General features: G+C 43.7%; 1 protein-coding gene across 2 annotated transcripts in view; it reads left to right on the forward strand.

The window, feature by feature from the left end:
• The first annotated feature begins 1,224 nt into the window (after positions 1 to 1,224).
• Positions 1,225 to 20,903, forward strand: part of MAP3K3 (mitogen-activated protein kinase kinase kinase 3) — a 61,005-nt gene continuing 41,326 nt past the window's right edge. Inside the window, exons 1-2 of one of the 2 annotated variants that reach the window (XM_045489417.1) lie at positions 1,225 to 1,487; positions 10,565 to 10,686. In XM_045489417.1, the coding sequence (XP_045345373.1) occupies positions 1,484 to 1,487; positions 10,565 to 10,686 (126 nt within the window). In that variant the 5' untranslated portion in view covers positions 1,225 to 1,483. The remainder of the gene's footprint in view (positions 1,488 to 10,564; positions 10,687 to 20,903) is intronic. The other variant, XM_045489418.1, reaches the window with a different exon arrangement.

The following is a 20,903-nucleotide window of genomic DNA, read 5'->3' on the forward strand; positions in this document are numbered from 1 at the left end:
CTATTTTGAAACATCATGCAGCCAGTACAATTGTTTTGGAACAATATTTCAGTGGCACGGGAAAACACTTTTAATAAAATGTAAGCATACTACAAAACAGTATGAAGCCATTTTTGTCAAACGTTGTATACCTTGGTAGGAAAGAGATAAAACTATTTCTGGGGTGCAATTTTTTCTTTCAATTTTAATTCAAAGAGCTTGTATTGCTTTCATAACCAAAGAAAAAACTCTTATCCGAAAGAACCTCTCTGACTTTGCCACTTACTGCTTTCTACCCTGGCCAGCAGCGGAACTCCCAGGCTCCCGAGGACCCACATTCCAGTACTATCCCAGCCCCTCGGAGGGTGTGGCCCCGGAGGTAGGAGACCCGGGAAAAGGCGGGCACCGGTGAGTCCGCCCCCGCCTCCGGGCAAGCGCAACGTCTGGACCAGAGGAGTTGTCAGGGGGTCGGGCAGGAAAGGTGGCCACACGCCGGGAAGCGCTCAGAGCCAGAACTCTCCCCGCTTATTACGCGCCCGGTGTGGGCACTGGGAGGGGCAGGACGCTGGTCTCAGGGCCCGCCTGGACTGCCGAGAGCTGAGAGGGCGGGAGGCCGGGGGCCCCTCCAGCCGTTTTCCCAAACTCCAGCCCCAAAGTAGCCGGAGGGGAACACCGCCAGCCCGCGCGCCAGCCGAGCCTTCAGTGACTGACGGGAGGTGGGAATGTGGGCGGAGCCTCACGCGCGAGCTGTGATTGGAGCAACAAACACCTCCCGGGGAGAGAGGGAGGCTGAGACGGCAAGGATGCGCAGAGGCGGGTGCTCAGAGCCCTCTACGTGATTGGCTAGAAGAGAGGGAACCGGGTGCTGTTTCGATGATTGGCAGGCGGTAGACAGCCTTCGGAAACGGCCTTGGCTTCGCCCATTGGCATACTGAGAGAGTGGGCGGGATTGGTTCATGGTGTGGTGCTGATGATTAGCTGGCGGCTGAGAGTTAGGGTGTTGGGGAGAGAGTGGGGTTGGGGGGCTACTGGGGCAGCGACTTCTTCCCTCTTATTGGCTAGCGAAGTGAGCGGGGGTGGTACGAAGGTCCAGCGACTGCCTGGGATTGGCGGGCGCTGCAGTGAGTGACAGACAAGGGGGCGAGCTGCGCGACCAGCGGTTTGTTTTTCGGAGCGTTCCTGAGGTGGAGAACGGTGGCCGGACGGAGCGACTGCGGGACTGAGAGACGGGCGGACGGGCGGGCCGAGCGGCGCCGCCGAGGCCGGGCTGGGCCGAGCCGAGGAGCGCCGGGGATGTAGCGGGCCACCCTGCCCATGCCACAGCGCCCGGCCGCGGGCGGAGCCGGAGCCGGAGCCTGGGGAGGCGGCGGGGGCCCCGAGCGCAGCCCGCGCCCCCCGCGCGGAGCCAGGCCCGCTGCCGTCCCCGCCGCCCGGGCCCCCGGCATGCAGCTCCGGCTGCGGAGGTGACACTCGGGTCCGAGCCGCCGCCGCCGCCATCGCCACCATGGGTGAGTGTCGCCACCGCCCCGGCCTCTGCCCGCGCTGCTTCGCGTCGCCCCGCCCCGGGCTGAGGGGAGGAGGACCCTGGGCCGCCGCCTGACAGGCATGGACAGCCCGCCCGCCCGGCCCGGGCTGCGGACCGCCGGCGTCCGCCCGCCCCGCTCGCGGCTCGGCGGCCCGGGCCGGGGTTCGGTTTTTCTTGGCCCGCCGGGGCGGTCCGGGCCGGCGGAGCCCACTGGGCAGCCTCCTTCCGGGCCGCGCGGCAGGCGCATCCCGAGGAGGAGGCGGCGGAATCGAGGGCCCGTGCTCAGCGGGGCAGCCCGCTCCGGCCCGAGCGAGCCGGACCGCGAGCCCGAGGGCGGGGGAGCGGGAGCTCAGTGTGGGGCCCGGGCTGGAGGCTGGTGCAGGCCCAGCTGCTGTTGTGTCTTTTCCTTGATTTGCTTTTTTTTCCTGCCTGTGTCATTTCCTTCCCTTTGCTCACACAGGCCGGCCAGCGAGAGTTCCCGGGGCTTGCTCTCCAGCCCTGTGCGCGCCCCAGCTCAGGGGGGAGGGCGTGCGGGGAGATAGGCTGGGAGGTGATTAAAACGACAATCTCTGTTATCGGCAGCGCGGTTGAGAAATGCGAGACGCACGCAGATTGCCGGAGGTTAGGAATTGGTCGGGGACTGCCAGTTAGTCCTACTTTTTGAAAAATACGGTTGCAGTGTTTTACACTTATTATGTTTAGTTAGCGGCATCCCTGAAATTATGTAACTTTTTAAAGGAGCATTCGCTATGTAAAAGAATCTGTTCAGTCATTTTTTTTTTTTTATCAATACTTGCGATTTCTTTTGTGAAGATGTAATCTAAGAATCGCTTTTAATGTCTTCCACACGCGGCATTTGACATTTTCATGTCCTTTTTGGTAATTTAGCAAATGATTATTGGACTAGGTTATGAAGCAAGTAACATTTTAGATGTTCTTTGCTACTTTTGTTGGATCAGTTACTGTGATACTGTTGTCCACGATCACAAGTTTTGCAAAGTGTTTGGTATTGTCCTAAAAAATCAAGGAGTAAATTTCAGTGAAAGGATCCTTTGCAAAGGCATTCATTGCATCTGTGAAGTGCCCACGTGAAGAGGGAATGTTAATATTTGCTTTGCCTTATAGCAAGGTCAGGTCATTTTTGTAGAAGGTTAAGTGTATGCTGTGTCACATTGGGCAGATATTGTTTTGCTGCCCGTCTCTACACTATGGCTTTGAATGAATTGCCTTGTTCTGTTCCATGCTGCCCTTGCACAGAAATGGTTGGGTTTGGTTTGTTCATTTGCTGGGTTTACTGCTTCCTTCCCATGCTTTGCTTCGAAAGTGCTTGCTCTTCTGGGGTAAGTCTCCTGTGACAGTAAGCAGAAAAGGAACCCAGTAAGGCCTGTGATTTAAATCTAGAATTCAACAAATACTTACCAGACATTTATTACTATAAATGGGGCACATAATTCTTCTTGTCCTCCCCTTCAACATTTATCTTGTGTTTTGGAATTTGATGATCGAACTCAATCCTTGAATTGGTTTGTGATAGTCTTTCCTCTTTGTCTTGTGAGGGCAGTCTTAAGTCCCAAAAGGGAGTGTGTATTACTTGAGGGTGGGCTGACTCCCATTCCCCACTTTCTGGACCGCTAAATCAGTAAGAGTGCACAGATGTGTTGATTACATTTTAGTATCTAACATGAAAATAGATGTCACCCTGTTTTCACATTTCGAGACGTTTAAAAAATATACTTTAAGTGTATGAGTATATAGAGGGACAGTGATGGGGAGGAAAGGAACTGTATAGGTAGGGGCCAGAACCCCAGAGAAAAAAAAGGGCCCTATCATTTGTCTGCATGTCAGTTTTACGTAAAGAAACTGAGGCATTGAGAGGGGAAGTAACTTGCATGGTGGCTGCAGTATATTAGGCAAGTTGGTTTAAGAACCACTGCCTACCTTTCTTCAGCAGTTTCCTCTCATACTATTCTCTGTTTTTTGTGGATGACCTTGATATGCAATTAGAGCTAGTACTGAATCTTCCAGAACCTACCTAGAACTTTAATTTACTTTATATAAGGTTCAGCAAGGATATGTGTACATGCACGCGCACACACACACACTCACAGAGTCTGTTTCTTAAATACTGGTTTCCACTTTGGTGATGTATGTGATGAAAATTCAAATTCCCAGGTTAGTTTCCTTTAGTTGCTGTAGTTCTAAATAAATTGCGATCAACAAGAGGTTGATAAGAGAGACATACAGAATTATTAGTATATTCATTATACTTGTTAAACTTCAGCCCAGTGAGGAAAGGATCAAAACTAATTTGACTCCCTGCCCTGTAGGTTCTTTGGTTAACAGTCATGTTTCCGTGAGCTGTTCAAAGCCCCACACTCAAGCTTGTTTGGCAACTTGGGTTGGTAATAAAAACAGGTTAAATTTTATATTGGCTGTTAGCCTCAGTAAATTTCTAGTGGGAACTACACTTATCCCTGTAAATAATAGGAAATATGGAAATAATTCACCTTTTTAAAATTTTTTTTTGGCTTTGATACTATGGCTATTAAAAAAATTCAGATTAACTGGTCATTTTTGTTGGTCACGCTAGAATTCTCTCCCAGTTTTATTTACTATTTATTTTTTTAAAGTTTACTCTATTTATTTATTTATTTTGAGAGAGAGAGAGAGAGAGAGAGCAAGAGCAGGGGAGGGGCAGAGAGAGAGAGAATCCCAGGCAGGCTCTGCACTGTCAGCACAGAGCCCAATGTAGGGCTCAAACTCAGAAACTGTGAGATCATGACCTGAGCCGAAATCAAGAGTTGGACACTTATCGAACTGAGCCACCCAGGTGCCCCTATCCCAGTTTTAGTAATTATGTGGCAAATGCTGTTAGTAACACTTGAGACTAATTCACGAGTGTTTATTTGGACTTTTTATATGTGCATTCTGAAACTTAGTGGGAAGTGTTTTTGAAAAACATGTAACAATTTGGAAATGTTACAGGAAACTATAGTAAACTGAGTACAGGATTAAGGATGGTGTCGTTCCAGGAAACTATAGTAAACTGAGTACAGGATTAAGGATGGTGTCGTTCTGGTTTGATAGCTTGGTTAGAAGTCAGAATCATTGTGATTTACAGACACCTTGCATCTCTAAAGTTCCAACAACCTTCCGAGGCTCCTTCCAAGGCTAACTGGGAGCTCCAAGTTAGACCAGTCTCTATATAGACTCTGGTCAACAACTGTTTTGATTGAAATTTGGGTCACAATTTAATGAGTCAAGCTGGCCATGTGTTGACTAGGTTTCTGATATTTTTTAAATGACAGTTGGACTTTAAAACTGAATTTTAGGCATTTATAAAAAGTAAATATCTATCCAACTGAGTGTTACTTAGGGGAATACATAAAAGATAAGAAACCGTTTTCTTGGTCCTGTCTATGTAAGCTATTCCTTTATTCTTTGCCCATTTGAATGTCTCTTATGTGTCAGGTGCAGTATTAGGCCCTGTATCTGCATTTATCCTGTCCTTAAGAAGTTACAGTTAGGTAAGGTGAACCAGAAACATGTAAACAAATAAGTGCAAGGAGTTGTTGTAGGTACTTTGTCAAAACGGTGTAAAGATGCATAGGAAGGAGACATCAATTCTGTAGTTTTGGGATAAACATACATAATCCTACAGTCTCCAGACCTTTGGGTTAATTTCATTAAACATTAAAATAAAATATAGTGGTGATATGTTGATTCTTATGAGGAAGCAATGGCTTACTTTGTAACATGTATTTTTAAATTTTGGATCATCAGTTACTTTTAAAAAATTTTTTTGTTTTTTAAAGTGGGCTCCGTGTCCAGTGTGGAGCCCAACACAGGGCTTGAACTCACGACCCTGAGATCAAAACCTGAGCTGAAATCGAGAGTTGGACAAAACCAATTGAGCCACCCATGTGCCCCCCCACCATTAGTTATTTTTGAAGGGCTGTTATGGGATATCCCAGAAACAGAAAAATAAACACCAGGGTTTGACTTTGAGATCTAGCAAAGGTTCAACCATATCCATGAAGGAAAAAAGTTTCTTATGAATTGAGGCTCAGACCTTTTTGCTTATACTTCTATAAAATGATGTTTGCCCAGGTATTGACAAGGTGGAGGCAGTGGGAGTGTGAGAAATGTCACGAAGAGTAAGATAGTAAAATCTGACATAAAGACATTCTGAAGACAGCATCTCCTGGGTTAGCAGTATACACAGATGATCTGGGAGAACTGGGTAAAGAGTTGGCCACATGAAGAAATAACATTGTTAGTTAAGTGAACACAACAATTAAAACATTACTGTAGGGATTTGTATATATGGAAAGGGGTGTCTGACATAGTAAACAGATGTTACACAGGACAACAATGTTTACTGAAGGACATGGTGCTACTGGAAACTTTTCTGGGGTTTTAGCCAAGGGGATTCATAAACAGGAGTGCCTTAAGACCCTGCTTTTATTTTATTTACTTAAATGTTTATGTATTTATTTTGAATGAGAGAATCCCAAGCAATCTCTGCACTGTCAGTGCAGAGCCCGATGCGGAGCTTCATCCCATGAACTGTGGGATCATGACCTGAACCGAAATCAAGAGTCAGATGCTCAACTAACTGAGCCACCCAGGTGCCCAAGACCCTGCTTCTATTTATTTATTTTATGTTTTATTTTAAAATAATGTTTATTTATTTATTTTGAGAGTGAGAGAGCGTGCAAGCAGGGGACTGGCGGGGGGCGGGGGAGAGAATGAGAGAGAGAGAGAGAGAGAGAGAGAGAGAGAGAGAGAGAACCCCAAACAGACTTTACGCTGTCAGCACAGAGCCCGATGGGCTCAAACTCACAAACTGTGACATCATGACCTGAGTTGAAATCAAAAGTCGGATGCTTAACCGACTGAGCCACCCAGACGCCCCAAGACCCTGCTTTTAGAAAGAAGTAATAGTTCATTCTGGAAGATTGACTTCCTGCTGGAGCTAAGGAAAGAGGAATATGCTGCCTGGCAGCCCCCATACCATAGGTCGGGGTATCCAGAGAAGAAGTACATGCTGCTGGATAATTATGGATAGCCGTCCACTTAAGACTGCTTAAGAGCTTCCACTTTTCAAGCCTGAACTCTAATCCTAGTTTCATAGATCCCTTCTTTTCTATTTTCTATGAATACTTGCCTCCATAGTCATAACCTCTTAATCTCTAGAATTAACTTCTTCCTCTGTGCTTCTTCCTAGTAGCTTTTAAGTGTGTCAAACCACCTCCATCCTCAGGAAATCTTTTCAAGGTGATAGCACACTATTACCCCAGCCTCAAGTTGTTCATGTGTAAAGTTCACAAATGAATTGTTGATTTCCACTACTTCCAACTTCCTTTTAATCTCCAACTTCTTGATTCCCTTTAAAATTTTGTTTCTGCCTCTATCACTGTATTGGACCTGCCTGGTCTATGCCTGCTACTGTCTTTCTTTGGTCCTGACTTGCTGTGGTGTCACTCTTGTATTTTTCCAGACCTCTTAAAATCTTTGCCAGCATACCTTCTTCCTACTCTACTCAATAAGGATTAATATTCATTGAGCTTCAATCCCTGACCCAGTTTTCTTCCCTTCAGCCCCTCACTTGCTTTTAGGTCCTTTCTTAAGTTTATTTTTCTAATCTCTCCTACATAGCTGGAAAAGCTTGCTTTTCTGAAAGAATCCTTATTCTATTAATAGTTATGTAAAATTGTCTATAAAACCTCTTGCTAATCACACTGTAAAAAATTTTTTTACACGGATGTATTTATGTGCTCTAGTTTGTATATTGTCTAAATCAATTGCTTTACTTGTGTAACCTTGTATTTCGGTGTCATTCATCCATTTACTCCTAGAGTTTGAACAGCTTGAAGTATCTTTCAAAACTATCTAATGTATAACACATATTAGTACTCAGTAAATGGTTATTGGTAATGACTAATAAAAATTCAGGAATAAAATTAAGCGTTAGGATAGATTAAGTAGTGTCCAGTCTTTGCCCATTGACCTTTCTCCATTGAAAATAATAGCCAACATTTTTTTAGCATTACTAAGTGTTAGGTACCACGAGGGAATAATTTGTAAGTTCGTTTTTCTTTTAACTCTCACAGCAGCTCTGTGATATGATATATTTATTTATCTCCATTTTATAGATGAGGAAATTGAGGTTTAGGGAGAATAGTGATTTGTTCAAAGCCTCCTTAAATCCAGGTCTTTTGACTACATATAAATGACTGCTGAACGCTAAGAAAGCTGCTATTTGTTTTTAAAATTTTTGTTTGATTGTTTTTATTTTTAAGAAATACCATACTGGAGGGTTAATAATTAAGTTAAAATCTCAATCCAGGAAGAAATGCCTAAAAGAGCCACTTGATTTACTTCCTGTCTTTATCCATGTCCTCAGTTTGAAGTATCAGTTTAAGAACCTGTCTGCCTCTAGCAATGTTTTTGACTTTGACACAAAATCAGATTCTGTTACCCTGTGTCATTTGTGTCATTTATCCCGGGTTTCAGGAGATGGTGCCAAACCATTCCTCAAATGTGTTCTCAGCGCTGGAACTACCAAACAAGTTTATCCATGAAGTAATGCCAGGAACTGGTTAGCTTCCTGGAAACAGAATTTGTCAACCTGATAAACCAGCTCTTATAATAGTATCATCTTACACAGAATTAGAAACGCTTTCTGTAGTCCTGCTTGTTGTGGATTTGACTTAAAAAGCATGCGTCTCTGTGTGTACTCACATCCATCTCAGTTCAGTATCTGAGTTTAGACAACAACAGAAATTACCAGTTCTCAGAGTGGTTATCTTGATAATGAAAACTCCATGTATTCTGCTGTTAAGAATATCACTCACTGGATGTGCCTCAGAAAACACATACCTAGTCATGATCCTCCTTATAGTGATCCCAATTTACTGTTACAGTTGGTCCAAACATCGTATACACATGTTAAATATACATAATATATAAGCTTATGTATATTGTATATATAAGCCAATCTTCCTAGCTTAGATGTTATGCTCTAATTTTTAAACTTTTGTTGGGAAGTTAAAAAAACAAAATATGCAAGTCTCTTTCTTTAAGGAGCCTATAGGAAAATCACTAGGAAATATAAAATAATTGATGGGATGTATGTGTTTTAATTTTGACAAATGTCTTTTTGTAGGTACCCACTTTCTTTTTACTCATTATCCCATTTATTTATCCTTTTGGTTCTACATCACCTCTCAAACATACTTTGGTATATATTTTGAAATGGAATTAGATAGGAAGCTACTCTACTCATGTTTTTCCTGCACATTTTTAAGTCTAATTTTACTTTTATGAGCAGTCAGAAACCTCTACAATGGGCACCTTTCTCCTTCCTTTCCTGCACCTTCTCAGAGGGCATGTAGGGTACCCGAGCAGATTTGATCTAGAAAGAAGAGAGGCAAATAGCACAGATTTACTTCTTATACTTCAGGCTGTTCTTTCCTTTCCACAAAGTATTAGAATATTTCCAAGGCATGATGATGAAAGACAAAAGATAGGTGCTTTATGGGTGGAGTCTTTTGTACTTGCTTCTTTTAAGCTGTGCTTCTGGTCCTCAAGTGACTCAGTCGTCACCAAAACAAGTGTAACAACTCATCTGTCATGTTCCTTTCCAGATCAACAGATTTATTTTCAACTCCCAAATGCTGTTTGAGTAGACAAGGATGTCTTGAAAGACCTGGGAGAATTTTGCAAAACATGGAATTGGGCTGGTTTGAGTTCTGGGTTTTGGCCACTTGTCTTCAATGCATGAGAATTCCAGTACTCTGCTATTTCAAGAAAAGGGGATTAAAAGTAATGCCAGTAAGGCAGAGACAATGCATTGCTTGGCCAGTTAGGGAAGAAAAACAATAGAACTGCCTTTTCACTTCCCTGTGGGAAGCAGAAGGCCTATAAACTTGTAAAGAGTTGGGAGGGGGGGTGCTCAAAGGCTAGGCATGTAAAACAACTTCTGTTCAAAGCAGCTACCTTGAAGTCCTTGTTTGGTACCTTTTAAAATGTGCTTTTCTAGGGGCACCTGGGTGGCTCAGTAGGTTAAGCATCTGAGACTTTGGCTCAGGTTTTGATCTCATGGTGTGTGAGTTCAAGTGCCACATCAGGCTCTGTGCTGACAGCTCAGAGCCTGGAGCCTGCTTCGGATTCTGTGTCTCCTCTTTCTGCCCTCCCTGCTTGCTCATGCACTCTCCCCCTCCCCCCCCCCCCCCCCCGCCAAAATAAATAAATCTTAAAATAATAATAAATAAATAAATAAATAAATAAATAAATAAATAAAGTATGTTCTTCTAGGGGCAACTGGATGCCTCAGTCAGACTCTTAGTTTCAGCTCAGGTCAAGATCTCACGGTTCATGAGTTTGAGCCCCACATCTGGCTCTGTGCAAACTGTGCAGAGCCTATTTAGGATTCTCTCTCCCCCCTCTTCCCTCCCCTGCTCTCTCTCTCTCTCTCTCTCTCTCAAAATAAATAAACTTAAAAAAAATTTTTTTTAATGTGCTTTTCTACCTGGGATGCTTTAAGAATAAGTCTGTGTGTGACTCTGTCCCATAATCAGCTCTCCATGAATTCATCTTTTCACTCAGTACCCTACTACACTGTGCTGGTTGTTGTTCACTCCAACTTTTCATTTGTTTTTCCTGATTGAGTTTCTCTGGCACTGGAAGAATTGCCCTGTCTGAGCAACTCCCTTGCCGCCAGTGAATTGGTAAATATTGCTGCCAGAAATCTGATTGGAGATATGTTAAGAATCCATTAAAATTCAAATTGCCAGAGTCTGACCTCAGTTATCTACTTTTCAGAGACATCAAATGCATGTGATTATAGTTATAGGATCTGTCGTTTTACCTGGGCAGAACTTACAATTTTTAGTACTAATTTGCTGGTCTGTATTTTATTTTTAGGTTTTTATTTAAATTCCAATTAGTTACCATACAGTGTAGTACTACTTTCAGGTGTACAATTTGGTGATTCAGCACTTACCTGTGGTCCATTTTAAAGTATCTTAGCCCATGTGCTCTCTTTCATTGCAGACGAACAGGAGGCATTGAACTCAATCATGAAGGATCTGGTGGCCCTCCAGATGAGCCGACGTCACCGGGTGCCTGGATATGAGACCATGAAGAGCAAAGACACGGGTCACCCAAATAGGCAGGTGTGTGTGGCCATGGCAGACCCACCTACAGTTGCTGGGAAGGGGTTTTCAAATGGGCAATATTTGAGAAGCCAAGGATACTCTAATACCAGGTTAGAATGCTTTTTGCCCCTTTCTTTCAGAGTTTAGTAAATGGTGAGTGGTATATACCAGCCAGGTGTGGGTCCTGATCTGGATCCCCAAAGCCTTGTGCATCTGACCTTGTGTATAGTGTTGTATCTGTGGAGAATAAGAATAATTCCTTCATGTATTATGGGGACAGTATTCATGTAACTCTTCCTTTACTGATTATTGGCAGATGTTTAATCCAGATTCATAATCTCTCAGGAGGTTTTTTAGCTACCTTACAGTGTATACTCAGGAAAAGTTAGTTAATTTTAGTTTTAGCATATGTAAAATATAATCAGGAAGGGAAATTTACTTAATAAGATGTCACATAATATATTCTAAAGGTAACAATGAGTGATTTTATTATTTTTGTTTACACTTGTTTCCCCTTATAGTAACTTAGGTAGTTGAGAGTGTCTACTCTACTGAGAGTTGTGTGCTTCTTTAGGAAAGTAGTTACTATTTTTATTAACATTTAAACCTGTGCACTGTTGAGAATCTTTTTCCCATCTCTAGTGTCATTTACAAACTCCCTGTTTCCTGGGTACTTTGGCCTTCAGAGAGGAGTGAATGATGGGGAGCTTTCCTCCCTAGTGGGTTATCTAGTGCTATATCATATGGCATATTTAGTGTATTTGGTGAAAATTTGTACATGCCATTCTCCTTTGTGGTTCACTTCCTTATCAGCTAACCTTCCTTCTCTTTCCTCATTTGCACCTCGTCTACCAATTCTTCAGAAGAATCCTTGGTTCCTAGAGAAAAAGTAAGGCCCTAGAACTTTTTCTGTCTAAGGTCTTGCTAGATACAGTCTCCCAGAGTATTTCCTGCCTTAGGAAAACTGGGGAACCCTGCATCCTTTTGTTTCATGATATAACAGAAGGATTAGCTTAGAAGGCTGGTTTGTTTTTATGGCTACCTTACAGAACTGGGGGAATAGGGCCCATTCTTTTACTATTTTCATACATTATTCTGTCTAATTGTGTGGGTTCTGCCTTGTGGTAACTCTTTGCTATTCAAAGCTGCTTTTGGAAGGAGCATTTTACCAGAAGTGAGTCCCCTCCCCCAGGCTTGAGCCTAATGACCTCACTTTCCTTCCTGTCTTCCTATGTGGAGTGTGCTGCTCCAGTCAGCTGATCTTTCTCCAAATGGGGCTGATAGTGTGGATATCAGTTAGGTGAAAAGGGGAAGTTTTCTTGAGTTGGAAGGCCCAAATGGACCAGGCCGGGAAGAGGAGGGTGGCATGGCCTCTGATCATTCCTTGAAGGGAGTTACCTTTTAGAGATCCTTCTTTTTCTTCTTCTTCTTTTTTTTTTTTATGTTTATTTATTTATTCTGGGGAGAGAGTGCATGAGTGCACACAAGCAGGGGAGGGGCAGAGAGAGAGAGAGGGAGACACAGAATCCAAAGTAGGCTCCAGGCTCTGAGCTGTCAGTGCAGAGCCTGTTTTGGGGCTCAAACCAGGAACCGTGAGATCATGACCTGAGCTGAAGTCGGACACTCAACCGACTAAGCCACCCAGGTGCCCCTAGAGATCCTCTGCTTAGAGCCTAAAAACTATTATAAGAAAAGTCCTGATCTTTACTGTGCCTGCTGCTGTGTTATTGGAATAAAGTTAGTGGTTATGAAGGGAGAAGGCTGTGAAAAGGATTGACTGCTGGTTAAGAAGTAACCTTAACAAGAGGTAGTGGCTCTAAGGACCCACAGTTTACTTGAATATCATCATACTTTTTCTGTTGCATGGAGGATACACATTATTAACCTGTTTTTTTGTTTTTAAAGAAAAAACACAGCAGCAGTAGGAGCTCAGCCCTTCTGAACAGCCCCACAGTAACAACAAGCTCATGTGCAGGGGCTGTAAGAAAAAGAAATTTTGGGGAAGGAACCACATTACTCATTAAAGCTAAAATGTGCTTTCAAATCTGATCCAAGTGCTGGAAGAGTGTGGAGTTCATTTCCCAGACAAGTCATTTTAGTGGATTTGTAGGGAGCACTGGTTACTTATAACCTGTATTCTGTGCTTTTAGCCACCAATTTGCAGGATAGTATTATTCATAAGCAGTGTCTGTCAGTGCTGTCCAGTATACTTCGTGTGATGATAGAAGTGTTCTGTATCTGTGCTGTCCAGTGTGATAGCCACTAGCCACACATAGCTATTGATCAACTGAGGAAGTCAATTTTAGGTTTTATTTAATTTAAAAAAAATTTTTTTTAATGTTTATTTATTTTTGAGAGAGAAAGAGACAGAGCATGAACAGGGGAGGGGCAGAGAGAGAGGGAGACACAGAATCCAAAGCAGGCTCCAGGCTCTGAGCTGTCAGCACAGAGCCTAACATGGGGCTCGAACCCACGAACTGTGAGATCATGACCTGAGCCGAAGTCGGACGCTTAACCGACTTAGCCACCCAGGCACCCCAGATTTTATTTAATTTTAATTAATTTAAATTTAAATAGCCATATGTGGCTAGTGGCTACTGTCTTGGACAGCACAACTTTATATACTATAAGAGACTGTTGGTTTGCTGGGCAAGAAATTAAGTGCATGCTGGAGGTGTTTAGCAATTCATTGGTGTACATTCATTCTTCCACACAGGTCATGTGTTTCTATACATTGTGATAAGCTCATTCATGAGAATCCTATCTAAGATTCTATTCCAGAGGCATGGGGGCTGGGGGGTAGTGAAGCTGTGGAACTGACATGACTGTTTAGAAATGGAAGCTCAAAGTTGTATGCTAATATCAGACAGAAGGGCAATGAAAATGTCAAGATCATTTTTCCCCCTTAATAAAGTCAAGGTTGGGGCGCCTGGGTGGCGCAGTCGGTTGGGCGTCCGACTTCAGCTCAGGTCACGATCTCGCGGTCCGTGAGTTCGAGCCCCGCGTCAGGCTCTGGGCTGATGGCTCGGAGCCTGGAGCCTGTTTCCGATTCTGTGTCTCCCTCTCTCTCTGCCCCTCCCCCGTTCATGCTCTGTCTCTCTCTGTCCCAAAAATAAATAAACGTTGAAAAAAAAAATTAAAAAAAAAAATAATAAAGTCAAGGTTGTAGAATGGCCTCTCCTGGGAATTGTAGCAGATGTTCAGCTTCTGACCAGGGGAGGTATTCTTCAGCAAAATCCAAAAGGAGAAAGGAGGAGAAAGTCTCAGTGAATATATTTCTAGGAAGGATGGGGTGAGATGAAAGTGGAGGAAACCTTTGGAGGGAGATGTGTTTATAGCTTAGTGTAATGAAAAGAACCTGGCCTAGGAGTCTGCCAGTGTTAATAATCTGTTAACGTAGGATTTTACAGACTGAATCCCTATTTGTTATTATTGTTGTTGTTTGCTTAGGCTTGGGATAGGATTAAACTGTATTCTCCATTACCAGTTCCTCTGCCAGAAAGTCCATACTTAGCAGAGAAGAATGAAAGATCAAAACCTAATTTAAATGGCTAAGAGATGCCAAATTGAGCTAGGAAATGTCAAATAGGGCTAAAGATTCAAATTGCAGAGTACCAGTTGAAAGTAACCAAGTGTTTGGTTAGAAAGGTTGCTTTTTCAGGCAGGGGATGGTACTGACAGAGGCAAAGGGCACTTACTGCAGCATGAGAAGCGCAGTGCTGGCCACAGGGCAGCGCTAAGATTAGCAGAGCCTTACAGGGCTCAAGCTGGACACAGCAAAGGAAAGCCAGAGGAGCTATGGATTGACAATTGCTGCGGAGCTGAGGCCTGGAAGAATTGGAAAACCTAATTTAATATCTCTGCTTAGCAGGACTTCAGGCATCCTCTTGCCTAAATGAGCAAGCTAGGTAACTAATTGAAAAAGAGAATGCGTTTGGCAACAACTAAACGTTCTGAGCAGCTTTGGACGTACATGGGCAATGAGGTGCTCAACTTTGAACTCTTTGCTAGGAGGTAGGATCTGGGTTCTCTGCATTCTTCCTCTTCAACGTTTATTTATTTTTGGGACAGAGAGAGACAGAGCATGAACGGGGGAGGGGCAGAGAGAGAGGGAGACACAGAATCGGAAACAGGCTCCAGGCTCTGAGCCATCAGCCCAGAGCCCGACGCGGGGCTCGAACTCACGGACCGCGAGATTGTGACCTGGCTGAAGTCGGACGCTTAACCGACTGCGCCACCCAGGCGCCCCTGCATTCTTCCTCTTGTACGTTAGATCCCTGGAAGCCTACAGCCTTGTTAGAGCTGGCCGAACAATCTTAGATGTGTGGCCCATCCCAGTGTGTGGTTGGGGCCTACGGACAGTTTTGCAGGCGGTGATGAGCAACACCCCTTTAGCAGTCATCAGCTCACAGTGCTTTATCAATAGGTGCAATTTCTCTGTGAAGCTGACAGCTTAGTGTACTGAAAAGAGTACTGGCCTAGAAGTCTTGGAGTTGTTAATAATCCATTAACCTAGGATTTTACAGTTTACCGAGTGCTTTCAACAACAACAGTTGATAGCACTAACAACTGTAAGCATGTGTATGATGCTTAAAAGTTTGCAGAGTGCTTACGCAAAGGTATTTGGTAGAGCCAGGAAGCAAACCCAGATCTTCTGACTCCTGGTCACAGTAATTTTACTGTATATAAGTCTAATCATCTTTCTAAACCTCAGTTTTTCCATCTGAAATAATACCCGTTGTGTCTACCTCTTAAAGTTGTTGTAAGGTCACAGGCAGAATGTAAAGCATTTTGTACATCGTAAAACAGATGTACAGATGTAAAGTGGTAGTGATTACATCACTCTGTTATGTTCTGGCACTGCAGGTATGAGTTCTAGTGAAAGCCTCTAATCAGAATTCTGCATACTGTCATGGAACTGAAAAGGTTAAGGTTTTCTACCTTTATTGGATTGTTATTCCTGTCTATCAGATAGTTCTTTGCAAATTTCTGAAGCTAGCCTAATTTCTTAAAATCCCAGGGGAGGAAGAAATAGAATCCTTAATTCCCGTTTCTCTCAAGTCTTACCAGTAACTGGTAAGTAGAGGCTTGAATAGCATCCAGGCTCTGGGTCTGACTTTGCAGGTGTTCACTAGTGGGTGCTTCAGAATGGAAAAGTTGCTTTCCTCATTTCAGGCACTAGCAGGACAGGACTCTTGGCTATCAGTTCTAAAGGAGGAAAATTCTGGGGGCTGTTCCTCCAGTATGGCCAGTGATTGAGCAGACTGTCTTTTGCTTTTACTGTGACAGACCTGGCTCTTCAGGACTTCCATTCTCTTTCAGAGGTTGTTGATAAGATTGTCTGGCTAGTTTGAAAATGAAACATAAAGCAATATATAAGCCTGATACTTTATTTTGTAAGAAGGCTGCTTTATTTATATTTTATACATATATGTATATATTTATATTTGTGTGTGTGTGTGCGTGTGTGTGTAGCAGTGGTTTATTAGGCAGCAATAGCTAAGCAATATACCATTCAATCATTGATTCATTCATATGCTCACTGAGCTGCTCCTGCATGCCAGACACAGTGCAAGGACTGGGCATATAGAAAGAACTAGGGCAGAGAAGGTTGCTTTACAGTCATCTCTTCCGTTGCCCTTAGGACTTTCCAGACCCACACAAAATTATTTTTGTTGTCCTTTTTTTTTTCTTTTCATTTTTTATCTTTGGCAAAATAAGGACTCTAGTGCCAAAAACATGGGAGCCATTAAAGATACATAGCAAATACAGGGAAAAGGAGAGCTACAGAATCAGAGTGCACTCTGAACAATGGCTAGCTGAAACCTTTGTCAAATCCAGTTAGTTCGCAAACATTTGTTTAATAAACCCAGATTTGTACAGGGATTCCTGGGAGCTTTCTTGGGTTGCATGTTCAGTTGTTGAGTTTAGACTTTGAGAAGGTTATTTCTACTTCAGTTTGGCATCATTGTTGATTACTCCTATTGTCCCTGCTGAGTTCCCAAATCTGTAGTTCAGCCAGGAGGCCTACACTATCTTCCTGAGATTGGCTGTGGTGGGCAGGCGACTTGAACTTGCCTAGACCTGAATTTTTATACTGGAACTTCTTTTCTTAGCAGGGATGGCACCTCTCCCTTCAGTTCAACATGTGCCTGTAGTCAAGCCTCTTAGATATACAAAGAAATGTGTTATGTTCCCTGTACCCTGGGAGCCATACAGTCTTATTGGGAAATGAAAACTACATTAAAAAAAAGAAACTGAGGTAGGATGCAACGATGCCTAAATATACGATACAGATAGTGAGTGCCACGAAAGTGTAAGGTGAGCTTGAGCCGAAGGAGTTACAGAGTCATTTCTGGAGGGGGTAGCACTTAACTAGGCTGTGAAGGAATGTGTGAATGTTTAGCTAGGTGGACAGGAGGAAGGGTGGCACTCCAGGTCAGGCAACTGAAAGGCTAAAGGCTTAGGGCAAAGAACGAACCTGGCTTATTTCAGGAAATAGAGTGGGCATTGTTTGGGCCGGAGAGAGCAGTCCTGCTGAGGACAGTGTGAGATGGCTAGGTAAACTGAGTGAGCTTAAATTCCAGAGGACTTTGAATGACAGCTGAGGATTTAGACTTTATTGCATAGATCAGGGGTGTCACTGATTACTTTTTGAACAAGGAAGGGACATGGTGAAAGTGGTGGTTAAGATGACTGAAACCGTAGAGGAATGTAGACTGTGTTGGCAGAGGGAGCTCAGGAGTGCAGAGGCCGCTTTAGGAATCCAGGAGTAAGGGGAAAGGGTCTCAGTGAGAGTGATGACAGAGAGAATGGGAAGTGGGGTTCTGTCCCAGAGGCCTTTGAAGGGAGAACTGGAGGGGAGAGGAAGGAAAGAATCAAGTGGAACTCAGAGGTTTGTCTTCAGCCAAGAGAGCAGTGGTACCAATGTTAGAAATGGCATTGATGAGAAAGGAGACTAGTTTAGGAGGATGGTTGGTGCAAACATACATGTAGTGAGGTTGAGTTTGAGATCATAGTAAAAAAAAAAAAAAATTCAGATTGTATGCATGTGTGTATGTGTGTTTTTGCGGGTCCACAATCCTTTATCTGCATTTCTGAAATCCAAACGGTACTGGAAACTGAAAGACTTTTTTTTTTTTTTTTTTTTTTTTTTTTTTGGTAAATTTGTGGCAGACTCATTTGGCAGCAAAACCTGGTTTGAGTGGACATAGGGCTGTTTATAGTCTTTCTTTATTCCACTTATTGTGAGTATTCACACTTTTCACTACAAAAACTAGCTTGTACTGTGTTAACAGAAAAACCCTAAGTCTTAGGTGACTTAACACAATATGCCCAGTGTGGGGAAGGGAAGGACAGTGTTCCCCACAGTCAGAACCCTGATCGAGGGTGGCCCCACTGACCTGGAACATGTGGCCACCAAAGAAGAGAGTGTAGAACTCAGTTATGTTCCCAGCTCTTGGTCAGAACTAGTGATAAAGTCCCAAACTAACTTCAGGAGAGGCTAAGCAGGACAGAGGTGCGTGGGGGAATACCTGTTCATGTTCTGCCTGTGCCGTGGAAGCGCTGCCCCAGAGACCCTCCCTGGGGGAAGGCGTCACATAATATATATGACAGGTACCATACTTCCTCTCTAAGCTAAAAAACGCATTCTGAAACCCTTTTCACCCCAAGAATTTTGGCTAAAGGCTAATGGGACCTGTGTTTTCATTTATTGAGCACTTACTATGTGCCAGGTACCATTCTCATGTCTTTACCTAATTATTTCATTTAATTCTTCTGATAACTCCATGAGATAAATATCGTTACTATTCGCACTTGACAGATGAGGAAACTGAGTTACAGATAGGTTAGTCAAATTCAAGGTCATAGAGCTAGGAGGTTGTAGAGCCAGGGTTTGAAGCCAGATGGTTTGACTCTGCTGTCACATTTTTAAGAACAACATATCTGCCTCAAATACATGGCAGACAGAGGAAGTTTTGCTTGAGAGATTGGGGCTGTTCATAGAGATTTGGAAATTTTCTATTTACAAGTTGCCTATTTATTATTAAAAATTTTTAAGTTTATTTATTTATTTTGAGAGAGGGTGGGGGAGGGAGGGAGCATGTGTGTGCCAGCACGAGCAGGAGAGGGGCAGAGAGACAGGAGACAGAATCCCAAGCAGGCTCCACATTGTTGGCACAGAGCTTGACGCTCATGAGATCATGACCTGAGCCTCGCAAGATCAAGAGTTGGACACTTAACCAACTGAGCCACCCAGGTGCCCCTCAAGTTGCCCATTTTTTATTCTTACTGAAGAGAGGATGTGAGGAAAGCAGGAGAAATCCAGAGGCCAAAAGTCCAAACATCAACATGTGGGGGGAGGGGTGGGAGAAGGCATGAGGAAGAGGAACGAGCAAAGAAGCAGAAGTGGTTAGAGTGGTGGCAGGTTCCCTGGGCTGGGATAGAGTCACAGAAGGCAGGGGAGGAGAGAACCTCATGAAAGAGAACTTGGCCACCAGTGTGAAATGTCTCAGAGAAGCAAGGAGAATGGTTGGCAGGAGGAATTGAATATATTTATCTTTATCTGAACTTTTCTTATCCATGGCTTATTCTAGTCAGCCTGACAGGGGGAACTTGGATTTAGGAACTTGGCAGATGTGGACACACCATGTGGTACATGCCAGCATCCTGCCCTAGAAAGGCTGTCACCACATCAAAGAAGGGATTCAGAGCCCTAAGCATCTTTGTTTACACTGCTTACTAATCACAGGCTTGGTTGGTCTTGAGTAGGGGTGATTTGTGGTTTAAGGCAAAAGTTTAAATTCCCTTTCTAACTGAATTCACACGGAATAGTGCTTGGATTATGGTCGTCATTAAATAAATTCATTCCTTCAGTCCCACAAAGGGACAGAGGGGATTCCTTTGTAAGTACATCGAAGTATAATGTCCCAGTTTATGAATAAGAGCTATTGCTATATGTTTTTTATTGCTATAAAAAATGAGATGAAAAGCAACAAAAGAATACAATTTTATTTTAAATCAACAGAGAGAAATAAATCCTAAGGGGCTTTAGTTAATACATCAATATTGGTTAATTAATTGTAATAAAAACAAATGTACTATAGTAATGTATGATGTTAATAATAAATGAAACTGTTTGGTGGGAGGAAAGGTATGTGGGATCTGTTTGCTCAATTTTTCTGAAACTCTAAAGCTGTTCTAGAAACAGAATCTGTTAATAGAAAATACTAACAGTGCAAGCTACACCACGGTGTGCTGGACTGTGAGCAGCAGCAGGTGAAAGGCTCTGGTAGCCCCCCTGCGGGGGCAGACAGGTTTTCAGACTTCGGTGAGCACTCGGGTACTCCCGAGCCAGCTGTGGGACCAGAGAGTGTAGGCAGCTGGAGGTGGCACGTCCGTGTGCCCTGGCATGTCGGGGCACTGTGCTGTGGAGGGCCCTTGCCATGCTAACTGCTCGGCATTCCAGGGAAGGAGAAAAAGAGGACAGACAACTGCTGTCACCTGTGTAAACCTCAAATCCACACAGTAACTTTCTCTGCAGCACTGCCCCACCTTTCTGCTTGCACATGCCTGCACGTGCGCGCACACACACACACACACACACACACGCTCACACTCACCTAGAGTGCAGACCAGATGGGGCACGGTGCTTTTCCATTCTACTTCCTCCATCCCCATCTACTCACAACCTCAGCCAAAGCATCCCCTACTGGCTCCCCAGGCCCCATAGCTTGCTGCATGATTGGCACCTCAGTGTCCTGGTTCTGACTTCATTATTACTCCCATCTCCTCCATGAGTTCCAAGAAGTAAGGTCCCATTGAAGCTCTGCGTCTGTGAGTAAAATAAACCTCCTTTTTTATTTTTATTTTTTAATGCTTATTTATGTTTGAGAAAGAGAGAGAGAGCGATAGCAGGGGAGGAGCAGAGAGAGAGGGAGAAACAGAATCCGAAGCAGGCTCCAGGCTCTGGGCTGTCGGCACAGAGCCCGATGCGGGGCTCGAACTCATGAACCGTGAGATCATGACCTGAGCCGAAGCCGGACGCTTAACCAACTGAGCCACCCAGGCGCCCCAAAATAAACCTCCTTTGCCTGTGTGACACTTAAGTTGTGGCAAAGCATGATGGTTAAGAGCTGGGCTTCCAAGGTTTGAATCCTGGCTCTTTCTTTAAAGCATGGTGACCTTGAAGGAACTTATTTAACTTTATTGTCACTCAGTTTCTCCTGTAAAAT

This window comes from Leopardus geoffroyi, chromosome E1 (assembly GCF_018350155.1).
Source record: "Leopardus geoffroyi isolate Oge1 chromosome E1, O.geoffroyi_Oge1_pat1.0, whole genome shotgun sequence".
Lineage (NCBI taxonomy): Eukaryota > Metazoa > Chordata > Mammalia > Carnivora > Felidae > Leopardus > Leopardus geoffroyi.